Source organism: Setaria viridis, chromosome 1, assembly GCF_005286985.2.
Source record: "Setaria viridis chromosome 1, Setaria_viridis_v4.0, whole genome shotgun sequence".
In the NCBI taxonomy this organism is placed as follows: domain Eukaryota; kingdom Viridiplantae; phylum Streptophyta; class Magnoliopsida; order Poales; family Poaceae; genus Setaria; species Setaria viridis.
In genome coordinates, this window is record NC_048263.2 from 6,830,925 (window position 1) to 6,843,406 (window position 12,482).

Sequence of the window (12,482 nt, forward strand, 5' to 3'; positions counted from 1 at the left end):
ACAAATGCAACGTTTACAATGATTGGAAAAAAATCAGTTTGGATTGTTAGCATTGTCTTAAAGCTTATTCCTTGAATGATAACATTAGTAGATGTCAACCACAAATTTGATGTTGACAATAGGGTCACAAGAATTAGCAAGGGTGCACTTTCTGTTCCTGCTTTACATGTTCTATTATCTCTTCCAATCACAGGACAGCATTGTACTACGCACTTCTTGCCCCTATAAGCTTTTCACCTTTGTTTAAGTGCAAAGCTTGTCACAGGGAAATGCCATCTTTGCTGACAATCTAAACTGAATGCTCCAGGAAGGATGGATGAACTGTATTTCGCCTTTTCAGAGTTGGGGAATTTAAGCAGTGGTGGTAGCTTTTGGGTAATGAGAATCTGATTGTGCTTCCCATTCTGTCCAAGATCCATCATAAACTGGAACGTTGTGCTTTCCAATTCTATAGAGCCCCTGTAAAAAAAGTATATCGTTGGGGATTGCTTTGCATATACAAGGCAAAATCCATGACAAGCAGGGAAGATTCCAGACCAGAGCAAGTATGCAGGCAGTTACACCAGATCCGCAACTGACAACAATGGGGTGGTCAAGGGAAATTCCTGAAACAAACATAAAATGCAGTGCTTTTACATATGTGATATCCCTAAAAAAAAAAACTTCTTAGTCTGACCTAATAGTTTAATTATCAATGTTGTTGGTCTGCTTCTCATATCTTTTTTTTTACTCTGAAGAAGTTGGTTTCTTCCTTACCAAAGAACACGGGAAAATTACAAGTTTCAGACCAGAAAAGTTAGCTATAACAGAATCCAAACCTGCTTGCTGAAATTTTTGCCTCAGCTCATCTGCGGAGAGAAGCCTTGGTGCACCATCAAACATCTGGGACAAGTTCAGCAGCAGCATTTCTTAGCAATTCATGGTTATCCAAGTATTATGTGCTGTACTGAACCCACCTCTGGGAATGGAACACATTTGCTTCCTGGTATGTGTCCACTTCTTACTCCTTCCCGTGGTTCTGGCGCTACACCATCAAATCTGAGAATTCAAAAGTCAAAATTTATTCAAAATAACAAGAAACTCCAGGCAGCTCAGGAAGAGGATCAATAGCAAAAAAAAATGGTACTCCCTCCGTCCCATGAAAAGTGCAATTCTAGGATTTTTTCAGACAGATTAGTGGTGGTGTGAAAAGACTCCCATACCTTTATTTGTTGGCTACATGCAGCAAGTTTTGGCATGCAAATCAAATCTGACCACTTAATTAGGCAGATAGTTAAATCTAATTCCTAGAATTGCACTCTTTTTTTAGAATTTTTTTCAAACGCTAGAATTGCATTTTTCATGGGACGGAGGGAGTATGATGTACCCATGCTGTGAATGTATATACTAACAGTTAGTTTGAGAATTAACAGATTCACAAAGGTGAAATTTCTTTTCATATCTACAGATAGCAGTTTAATGTAATCCCTTTGGTATACTTGCTTGAAACTGCAACAGTGCCTTTACTAACCATAGTTCATAAGAGTTTCCATGCCACATTCCGCTAATGTCAGAACTTTTACAATCTACTGTTACTAAAGGTACAAGATGTTACCTGCCCTTTGATCTGGCATCTACTTGTTGGTAAGTCTTAGCAGCGACATTATGTGCAACCTGTTGCATGAATCAAACAGCTCATTTCACGTGGAAATAGCCAATGAAATTAATGTTTCACTTAGTTGCCAATATTCATAACTCCTTTTTGAATAATCCATATTATTTGGGAGTTAAATTAAGATTATATTTCAGGGAGTTCCAGCAAACATTGAGTAAAGGAACAATGCAAAAATTAAAGACAGCGCAAGGGTTCATGATCAGATTGATGCATATCCCTATAGTCTATGCAGGCAAGACTCGAATTTTCAGGTGCAAAAAGGCACTAACCTTTTCCAGTGTCCATAATAGGCGGGGTTGAAATTCAGTCTGAAAGGTGATTATATTTGTCTGCACAGGAAAAAAAATTAATTATCCAATAAGCAATAAGAATTTCAAGTAATCATATATACAGCATCGTTATAACTAACTAACCGGTTCACTGTTATAAACTCTTTCAACAGCCTTACTGGCAGCTTTTGATTTCAGTACTGCATCATCAGGGCTGGCACTTCCCAGATCAAACCCTGAAGCTCGCCACTGAGGTAAACCTCCATCTAGCACCCAAACATTATTGTGCCCAAAAACTCTAAACATCCTATTAATTGATAATCATAAATGCCGTCATCTTGTGCACAAGTAATAAAGAATGTTAATTGAGTAAAACAATGAGTGGCCACTCTGGTTCGGAAAAGAAACCAGTACACTGACAAGAACAAGGTCAATTATTCACAAACAGAAGACAATGGAATTCTTGATAATGTCAACATCTAATCTACTTTTTTATTTTGATATCAACAACTCATATAAATAGCAAAGTTCAGTTAGGTTCATCATTATGATTAAGTGGATCCAAACATTCTGCTTACCACCAAACACGAGGCGCACTAAAGAATCCTTTTCCATCATAAACAATAACTTTATCCTGGTTTTTTATATCCAGCGCGGAAACTGCTGCTGCAAAAGCCTCTTCTGATGGCAACATGTGTGGTAACTGAAACAACGACATGGGGTAAACATGTATCCTATATAGGTATGTATTTGTACAGTTATGCTTCAGGAGAAAGAATAAAACTTTTTTATAGCCATCTTGCAGTAACTAATTGAAACTATAAGCTTCCAGTTGTTTGAATATAGGGCCATATCCATCATCAAAGCACCAGAAAAAAACTTGTTGCTTATTCACTTCAACTAAACTAATGACTGAAAGTATATACAGAAAGACTTCTCACATCAGTTGTCCGATCGACTATGGCATCTATGTCGAAGAAAACTGCGCCAGGGATATGTGCCACCTGAGGATATCATAACACTTTAGGTCAAAGAATTATCTCAAAAGGGGAGATGAAACATGTTACGGCTGATGCTGAAAACCTGGTATTCTTCCCATGGATTCCTGTTCTCTACCGGCATGTACCAGGAAGCATCCAAAACCTAAATAAAACACGGTAGACAACCGTCGCAAAACACATCCTTCAGTAACTCTCTAATTCTTCATGGGAACAATAAGAACACAAGACTTCAAGGATGTAAATAAAATTGGCAGACTATCACAAGTCCATAGCTGGATGGTAAACGAAGAAAAGATATTGTTCCTAAAATGCTATTCGGTATCTGAAAGAAGCAAGCACATCTCTGAATTGAAGAGGAACGTGCAGAGACAGCAGAGTAGATGAATTAAATTTTTAGTTACCTTAACATCAGGCGCTCCTAGGTGCTGGTGCAGCCACTGAGCAGAAACAACCGGATCATCCTGCGCCATTGCCGACCTGCGGGCGAGAAGAGAGACCGAGGTCGCCGGACAGGATTAGCTAGAAAAAGAAGCTCGCGGGTGAGATTTCTTCCCAAGCTGGAGGATAGCCTCCCAAGAAGATGAATCAAAAGAGAATAAATAAATCAGCTTCTCAGCCGCCGGCAGCGAGCCACCATTAAGGCCAAGACTAGAGGTGAGTTGACCTTGTCGATTCGGATTCCGGCAGAAGAGAGAAAGGCCGCAGCGCAGGGCTCGAGACGGCGAGGAGGGAGACGATGAGCGGAGCAGATGAGCCGATTTGGACCCGTGAGGCAGCCACGTCAAGGAATTTAGTATAAACAAATAAGTTTTGGCCCTGTTTGATTCAGCTTGTCTAGGAATCGTTTTTCTAAGAAGCTGGCTGTTACAAGAATCCGCTTTCTCAAGAATCGCTGGCTGCATAAGTAAGGTGTTTGGCGAGCTTGATTTTGTCGTAAGATTGTTTTGTCTTGAACGTGTATTCACTTGTATACCCCTAGAGCTTTTAATGGTTTTTTGTTGCTGAATAAGTGCATAACTCACTATTTTCACTAATTTTTTGCATTCGGGTGTTAATTTTTTTTATGATAGATCACTTTTTACAATATTAATAAAATCTAAAAAATGAATCATTTAGAACTATAACCGAGCAAAAGTCATTCGCAAAACAAATGGCATCGAATCTACTTGAACAGGCACTAAGTGATTCATTCGGATCCACCATTCAAAAATTAAACCATTCACAATTGAACAAAATGATCATCCAATCACAAAACGATGAGGAAAATCGCATCAAGCAAAAATGAATCGCTTGGTTCAAGCTGGTGGATCTGCAGAAGCGTCATCTTCCTGGAGGCGAATTCGCACCTCTGGGCTGCTCTATGCCTACCGAGGAGAGCCACGCGCGGGGGGCTGGGGAGGGGCTGAGGAGCGGGGGAACGGCAGGGTCGCTGGGCAGCAGTGTCGGCGACGGCTCGATCCAGACCCGTCGACTCGGGCTTCGGCGAGCGTCGTCCCCACGGCCGTGCTCGAACGGACGGACGGACGAGGCGTGGAGGACTTGGCTACGGCGCGGACGGCGGGGTGCGGTCGCGCGGAGGGGAGGGGTGCGGAGGCGACGGTGTTCCTGGCGGCGCGACTGGAGTCGGGGAGGTGGAATCCGAACCTAGAAGCGGATATTTATCCGGTGGCAAAGGGCAGGTAGTTTCATCCCAACTGTAGGGGTAGTTTTGTAGACCTGTTGCTCGCTGTGGTAAAAATCGATTCCCGTGGAATCTAGCGAGAATTGCTTAGTTTGGGAGGGGTCTGCTCAATTATTTTGGCAAGTATCGACCAGAATCGGTATCAAACACCCCTTGTTTGATTCGGATCTGTCCTGCGAGCTCGAACCGGGAGGAATTCACGAAACAACAAGAGTTTCATGCTGTGTCTAGAAATTAACACTCCAAATGTATGAATTCGCCAAATAGCACTGTTATCAAGAATGGATCCATAGAATAGCACTACACTAAATTTCTCCACACTTCTATTTAATTTTTGTTCATTTCTTCACATGCAAATAGACAAAATTACCCATGTTGGTACACCAGTTTCCCTTTCTACTACTCTCATTCAGATCAGATAGCAAAAATAAAATTTCACCATACCAAAGCTAATAACAATATCTAAAAGTATGGCTCAGGATGATATTACAAAAATAAAAAACACGAGCCAATAAATAAGGATACATATGCATTTGGGCTCAAAATAGACTCAGTTAATCTAATTACAAGTTGCTTGACAAATTTATATTATGGCTTATGATGATATTACGGAAATAAATAACATGAGCTAATAAATAGGATAACATATATATTTGGTTTCAAAATAGACTCAGTTAATCTACATTACAATTTGGGAACGGTCCACAAACATGAGGGGCAAGTTGGTCTTTTGCATTTGATGAAGTCGTTGGGAGAAAATTAAAACAGGGAGAAATAAGAGCTAGCAATGCTGTTTCGTGAACCTTATGTGTGCTTGCGGTGCTGTTTCGTGAATATCTGAGTTCCCGGTGCTGTTTTCTGGACACCGCATGAAACAAGTGCTGTTTCCTGAATTCCCCCGAACTGTGTGTCCAGGTTTGTGCCCATAGTTGTGCAAAAGTTATCGAAAATCAACACACGCTTATGCATATTCAGTTACGCATAGGACAGCACTCCAAGCGAACAACATCACGAATATAAAGATGTGATCTCCTTTCATATGATTTAAAGTCAAAACAAGTTAAGCTTCCATGCAAGTACAGTTTCCAACACAAGTCACTAGAATAACCACTATAAATCTTTACAGCTCTGCAACTCAATTCACTAAGAACAAAGAACTATTGCAATGTTTAAGTTACAGAACCCGATGCATATACACCAGGCTTAACACTGTCGAAGAAGTTCCAGCAGCAGAGCAGAGGCGCTTCATAGCTTTCTTGCTATGATTTATTCAAGGGTCTTCAGCTATTGCGGCTTTACCCTCCTGACGTCTGAACTCATGCCCATAGTTTAGTCCTGGTTGCTCCCTTCCTTATTTGCGTCTGGAGAGCCCTCGGAGGCTGAAGTGGAAGGCTGGAGCAATTCTTAATGCTTGAGAGGATCTCAAAGCAGCTGTGCAGAACTTCCACAACAATATTTCTTCTATTTCTTCAAAGAACAAGCTTTGAAGCACACAAAGGGATGCAGGTGGCAGCGCTGATGCTTACATGTTCTCATTCCATTCTTAAACATCTATCACTTGTACAAATTTGTTGAACCTATCTATGTATTGTATTGGTGCCCTAAGCTTCCATCTTTCTCCTCACCAATCCAGTAAAGAAATCAAAGCTGCAAACGCACAGTACTGTGTCAAATGATTGACAAAAAAAGAATGTGTGTGATAGTCTGATAGACTATGAGATATTATATGTTGGGACATATATTGGATGAGATGCATACAGAACACGCTAGAGACACTGAATAGTGATATACATCAAAAATATCGTATTGATATCATGATATGTGATGAGCAAAAAGGGACTGATGGACAGTACCTGTTGCCATCTGGGTGCAACTCATAGTTTTTGCCATCCTCACCAATAGCATACAAGTACCCAGTTGGTGTTAAACCCTGAAAAGGATTAGTACTGTTAGAGAAGGGGAAATTGATATTCAGTCATCATACTTCTGTTTGTGCTAACCTGGACAGTGACGACACTGTCTACAGACTGGCCTTCATGTGCATCTTGGACGACAACTCTCTGGCCACTACATAACAATGAAAAGTTCAAATCTCATTCAGATGAAGTGGCATATACCAAAGATACATAATATTAACTTGCAAGCACTGTCTAAGATGTTTACAATCACCACTTAAAAGCACGCTTAAAATTCAAGTGGTAGTACATGTAGTTCAGGGCAAAATCCTATAGGTTTTTAAGTTTTTTGGTGTTCTTGCACCTACTATTCTATAATAAGATCCAATGAACAGGTATTGAGATTATAGCCCATACCTATGGAGCCATGAGTTATAGTATTGCTCCTCAAGAGCCTGAAATCCTGCAGTGGAATTTGAGAGTGTTAAGTACACAACTTACCAAGAAAAAAAAAGGAAATTGCAGTTAAGTTTGAAAAATGTTTTGGCAGCACCTAAATGAGTCGTAGGAAAATAATCAATCTCTATGGCAAAACTAGTTTATCATTGAATCCGTTGTGATTAGAAAAAGAACCATCTATGCATATACATCGACGGCAATTACCTTGATTCGAGAAGACCTCAAAAAGATTTTCGAATTTATTGAAGAAGTATGCCAGTATGTCTTCTCGTTTCAATCTGGGTGATATAACACTTGCTTCTTGAAGTGCAGCATTCAAGCATGTGGTAGGCTTCTCATTGTCAACATTTAAACCAATACCTGATTAAGATAAAAGGAATTCCATGCTTGTAAAAATATATCTTAAATTATTAGAACCAGCAACATTGGAAATGCATGTTTACCAGTACAGATATTGTAGACTTTTGGTTCATAAGACGAGGTACATAGAATGCCGCCAACTTTTAATCCTTTCAGATAGAGATCATTAGGCCACTTTATCCTTACATCAAGTTCTGGCAGTCCCTGAGTTTTATCACAACCACAGCATCAGGTGCCAACAGAAGTAGTTAGCCTAAATAAAATGATGCAAATCAATGAGCAGCAAACATGACTGCACTGAATTATAAATTAACCTTAGCACGGCATAGTTCCTTGATGGCTTCGGTCATAGAAAGGCAGACAACATATTGCATAAGGGGCAACTTCCGTGCATCCTGCATCTGTGATGTGAAAGAGAACATGAGACAACCTGGTGGTGATTCCCACACATTCTTCGAACGTCCTGCACAATTTGTGAAGGAAGATTAAATTATTTATCTCACTATGCCGCAAGGTGCATAATATAATTATGTAACTTAAAAAGATAGAAAACATCGAAATGCTATGATGCGCAGCTTTAGTCTTGGATACATATAGCCTGACAAATTTTGATAATTGCAAGAGGAATCAATCTACAATCAGATTCAATCTTTTGATAAAAGAGGTGTCAAGCTACAAACAGGTTCTATATTTGTTCACTCAGACTGTTTTTTCCCCTAACAAGTAATCCTAGAGAATACGCAGCAGATAACAGTTAGTGTCGACTCGTCAATCTAACCAATCATATCAGATGCAGAATAAAAAAGCGTCAATCAGCCTAAAACTCAAGAGCTTGCTAACCAAAGCTACAGATTCATCACGAATAGAACAACAACGGGAATAACAACCAGTAATTTCACTATCACACGCACCTCTCCCTTTGAACTGCACGTCAGCAACGCAGACAACGCCCACCGGCAGCTTTGCGAAGTTCCTGCAAACACGAGCAGACGCCGAGGCAAAGTACAATAAGAACAGGGAAAAGCCCAATCCCCAGTCAGCGAATCAAAAATTTGCACTCACTGTGCGATGAGGTCCTGCGTGGAGCCAATCCTCGGTGACCAGAGCATCCACCTCCCGAACCGCCGCGCCCGGAGCGCCCCCATGTACGCGCCCGCGTCGAACCCCGCGCCCTCATAGGACAGCGCGACGGCGAACTCCCCGGCCGACACGCCCTCCCCCAGGGCGACGGAACCGGCCGCGGAGGCCAGGAGCTCCTGGTCCTGCGGCGACCTGCCGTACGCCACGAGCGTGGTGGCGGCTCCGGCGGCGCTGCTGCAGCTGCTGAGCGCGGACATGGTCACCGAGGCGGATGGCCGAGGGCGGGAAGTGGATAGGTAGCGGCGGAGCGCGACGGCGGCGAGCACGGCCCCGACGGCGGCTGCGGCCGCGGCGGCGCCGGTAGACGGCGGCGTGAGGCGCACGGGGAATGGCATTACTATCGCTGTTGTTGTTAGAGCAACTCCAAGAGCCCCCTTAAAACAACGCGAAAATCAGATTTAGGGAGAAAAGGAGAAATCCCACGCTCCAACAACTCCCCCATCGTCGCCGAAAAAATACGGCAACCCGCATCCGACCTCCGTTCTCCCGCATATTTGCGCGAGCTAGCGCTTCCCCAATCGCCCCTCGAGCGCTCATCCTTTCCTGCGCGCCATTAGTTTCCCGCGATTTATTTTGCCAGCGGTGGCACGGCGGACCGGCGGCGCGCCGATTCCGGCGACCACAGCGGCGGAGAGAGGGAGGGAGCGAGGGCGTGGGCACTAGCGTCTCACCAGGATTCCGTTTTGATGGTCGCTTGGGGAAGGAGATGGCCGGAGGGTGGAGTTCACCGGCGAGGCGGAGCTTCGGGCGGCATCGGCAATGGTGGGTCGGGGAACCTCAATCCCCGGCCGAAGGGAACATGCCCGACGCCTAGGAGTAGTGGAGGGTGGATCTTGGGAGGTGAGGAAGGCGTGGATGGCAGCGATTTGAAGGGGACGGTCGGAGGTGTTTGGATTTGGCCGGCGAAGTAGTCTGGGTCGAGCTCGGTTCGGTCTGTGTTCGCAGGAAGAAGCAGCAGGAAGAACGAAAAGGAAGGGAGACAAAGGGAGAACTCCTAGTGCTTGTATGAATACAGGAAAATAATAGAATCCTACTCTAATACATGTCGTATTTCTACAGAGCGGCATGTCTTGCCGGCAGAGAACGGCCGCTGCGGGTTGACGGCGTTCTGACGGCCGTCGGGGCCGAGGCCTCAGTCGGTCAACTCAGTTAAGGACTTTGATTCAATTTTCTCAAAAATTCATGTTGAAGCCCTTCGATCAGCAAATACAAAAGTTTGAGAAGGATTATAGGTGAACAAATCTTCTATAAATGATTTGTTGATTTGGACTTTGGTTTGGAAGATAGAAGGCCACGAAGTCAGCAAAAATTCAGTCCCCAACTGATTTTTTTCCCGAGATTCGATGTGGCAGGTTTTATTTGTATTTGGCATCAATTTTGGAAGTCAAGACGTGATTAAATTTTATCATACAATTTATGCATGTCATGTCCAAATATTAGATCGATCCATTTTGATCAAGATCTTTGTGTTTTTAGGCAAAAACTAAAGTTAGTAGCTCCAGAACTTGGAGTTTTATCACACTAGTCAGGGACTTAGATTGGATGGATCGACCCAGGCCGCAGCCCAACTCACGGTCCACGCGTGCTGATGTGGTATATTTAAAAACCTTGAGAAATTTATTATTAGGATCAACTATAGAATGGTATGATTTTGAGGAAAAAATTTTTAGTAAAACTCTCAATACATAATTTTGGGGAAGAATTTTTTAGAGACTCTTGGAGATGCTCTTAGCCCCTGCTCGGATACCGTGGACTAAAAATTACCCCCTGCTTGGAGACCATGGACTAAAAATTACTCCCTCCATTTCAAATTATAAGTAATTTCAATTTCTTGGAGAGTCAAAACATATCATCAAGTTTGACTAAATTTATACAATGAAGTACTAACATGATACCAAATAAGTACCATTAGTTCTTTGTTAAATATATTTTCATAATATATCTATTCGGTGCTATAGACCTTTGTGATCTTCTCTATAATTTTGGTCAAACATAAAATGGTTTGACTCTCCAAGAAAGTTGGAATGACAATAGATGACTCAACCCCGAGCTAACGATTAGTTCTCTAGTCGCCGGAAGGGAGCCAAGGCCAGTGTAAGTGCATGGTTTCATCGCACTATTATCAAGAGTGCTATGTCAGTTTTTCAATGAAATGAAATTGTCACTCTCAGTGCATAGTTTCATGGCATAGTTTCGTAGATAGCTTAAATCATTTAATTTTTGCGTTATCCTATGACCAAATGTGTCATGCCATAAAACCATAACATGCTCAGTGCAAGTTTCATTAGGTTTCATAGGACTTGGTAACCGTGTGGCAAGTAGGTTTCATGGGATGAAACTCCCCTCTTCTCCCTCCTCATAAATAGCCTGCCAAATCAGCAATTTTGCTGATGTGGCATGGGATTAAATGCCCATAACACTCCCGTTGAGACTGGTCTAAAAGTAGCTAAAGCGGATTAAAAGTGATCTGATATATGACAAATTACCATTTTACCCTCCCACAACTCTCTCCTCTCCTTCTCTTGGGCCTCGCGCTGACCGCCGCCGCGCCACTGCTCGACCTCCCCGCCACGCTCCCACCACCGGAGGAGGCTAGCCAAAACGGCGTGGACACAACCGGAGGGGCCTTGTCGTCGATTTGAGCTTCCTCCCGCTAGCTCCACTACCACCGGCCATGAAGCTCCATCGACGGCGGCCACATCTCCGCGGGATCCCAATCCGCACGCATTGGAGCCGTCCCCACACGCTGGGTGAGCCGAGCGAGCTGCACTGGTGTGCTTGCCGATTGGGAGCGGAGAGAGATCGAGATTGGAGAGAGAGGGGTGGCAGCGTAAGGAAAACCAAGCTGCAGCTGTGGTCTTGGGATTGGACCTCGGTGATTCGTACCTATTTTACAAGAGAAGCGGCTGCTGCTTTAGCGGGTGTTTAGATCCATTCATCCATAGACTAATTTTTAGTTCGGGTCACATCGGATATTTGATACCAATTAGAAGGACTAAGCGCGAACTAATTAAACTAATTGCATAGGTCGTGGCTAATTTGCGAGATAAATCTATTTAGCCTAATTAATCCATAATTAGCATATATTTACTGTAGCATCACATGGTTAAATCATGGATTAATTAGGCTTAATAGATTCGTCTCGCGAATTAGCCTTCATTTATGCAATGTAATTAACCTATATTTAATACTCTTACATAGTATCTAAACATTCGAGGTGACAGGGACTAAACTTTAGCTAAAATAGACCCACTTTTTTCAGTTAACTTGTAGTCTATGGATGCAAACATCCAGCTGAACTTTAGTCCTAGCTAAAAATTAGTTCTTGCCCATCTTTAATGATTTAAACCTGGTCGCATTCAAGGCCAGGAAGGCTGTCCACATCGCCATAAAAGATTTCAGCCGTCTTATCGTGCGCGGACAGCCCAGATCATTGAACAGAGGATGGCAATTTTTCAAAAAACACCCCGAACTTTGTCAAAATCGAACCAGCAGTCCAAAAGCCCTAGAATTTTTTTATAAAACTCCCAAACTTTATCAAAATCCAACCTGCAGGCCAGGTAGTCAAACAGAGGCCTGACAATTTTCCAAAAACACCCCAAACTTTATCAAAATCGAACCAGCAGTATAAAGGCCTCACATAAACTTTTTCAAAAAACCCCCAAATTTTGTCAAAATCCAACCTGCAGTCTAGATACAGATAGGCCCGACAATCATTCAAAAAAAACCATGAACATCATCGGAATCGAACCCGCCATCCAAGGCCTCTCACACAAAATTTTTGAAAAAAATCCATACTTTGTCGGAATACAACCCGCAATCCACGGACCTCTCTCACGCAATTTCCTAAGAAAACCCTTTACCTTTAACAAAATCACCTTGCCATCCAACCCACAAGTAATATAAATAAAGATGTAAAAAATTATAGAGATGCAAGCTGATAATTTATTAACTAATAAATAAACTGCCACTTTGCAAAATAGAAACAAAAACATAGAAAAATAATAGAGATACAAATTGGTA

The 12,482-nt window shown here is 42.6% G+C and overlaps 2 protein-coding genes across 5 annotated transcripts; both read right to left on the bottom strand.

Annotated features, from left to right (window-relative positions):
• Window positions 1-52: 52 nt before the first annotated feature.
• On the bottom strand, window positions 53-3,747 carry LOC117859651 (thiosulfate/3-mercaptopyruvate sulfurtransferase 1, mitochondrial). 2 transcript variants are annotated; one of them, XM_034742817.2, is made up of 12 exons: window positions 3,589-3,747; window positions 3,326-3,443; window positions 3,007-3,066; window positions 2,865-2,927; window positions 2,502-2,626; window positions 2,068-2,230; window positions 1,924-1,983; window positions 1,595-1,653; window positions 957-1,038; window positions 819-882; window positions 538-605; window positions 53-459 (listed from the first exon to the last, which is right to left on the bottom strand). In XM_034742817.2, the coding sequence occupies exons 2-12, from the start codon at window positions 3,392-3,394 to the stop codon at window positions 352-354; spliced, it is 921 nt and encodes a 306-aa protein (XP_034598708.1). In that variant the 5' UTR covers window positions 3,395-3,443; window positions 3,589-3,747; the 3' UTR covers window positions 53-351. The 2 variants fall into 2 exon arrangements, with proteins under 2 accessions (XP_034598708.1, XP_034598714.1); XM_034742823.2 differs by having other exon boundaries at window positions 3,326-3,401; window positions 3,589-3,740.
• A 1,871-nt stretch (window positions 3,748-5,618) lies between these two features.
• Window positions 5,619-9,477, bottom strand: LOC117864159 (biotin--protein ligase 2). Of its 3 annotated transcripts, none has more exons than XM_072291927.1 (10): window positions 9,131-9,477; window positions 8,382-8,833; window positions 8,231-8,292; window positions 7,634-7,782; window positions 7,403-7,523; window positions 7,164-7,319; window positions 6,918-6,963; window positions 6,606-6,672; window positions 6,459-6,535; window positions 5,619-6,252 (listed from the first exon to the last, which is right to left on the bottom strand). In XM_072291927.1, the coding sequence occupies exons 2-10, from the start codon at window positions 8,792-8,794 to the stop codon at window positions 6,207-6,209; spliced, it is 1,137 nt and encodes a 378-aa protein (XP_072148028.1). In that variant the 5' UTR covers window positions 8,795-8,833; window positions 9,131-9,477; the 3' UTR covers window positions 5,619-6,206. The 3 variants fall into 3 exon arrangements, with proteins under 3 accessions (XP_072148028.1, XP_072148030.1, XP_034604068.2); XM_072291929.1 differs by having other exon boundaries at window positions 8,382-9,002; XM_034748177.2 differs by having other exon boundaries at window positions 8,382-9,477.
• Window positions 9,478-12,482: the final 3,005 nt, after the last annotated feature.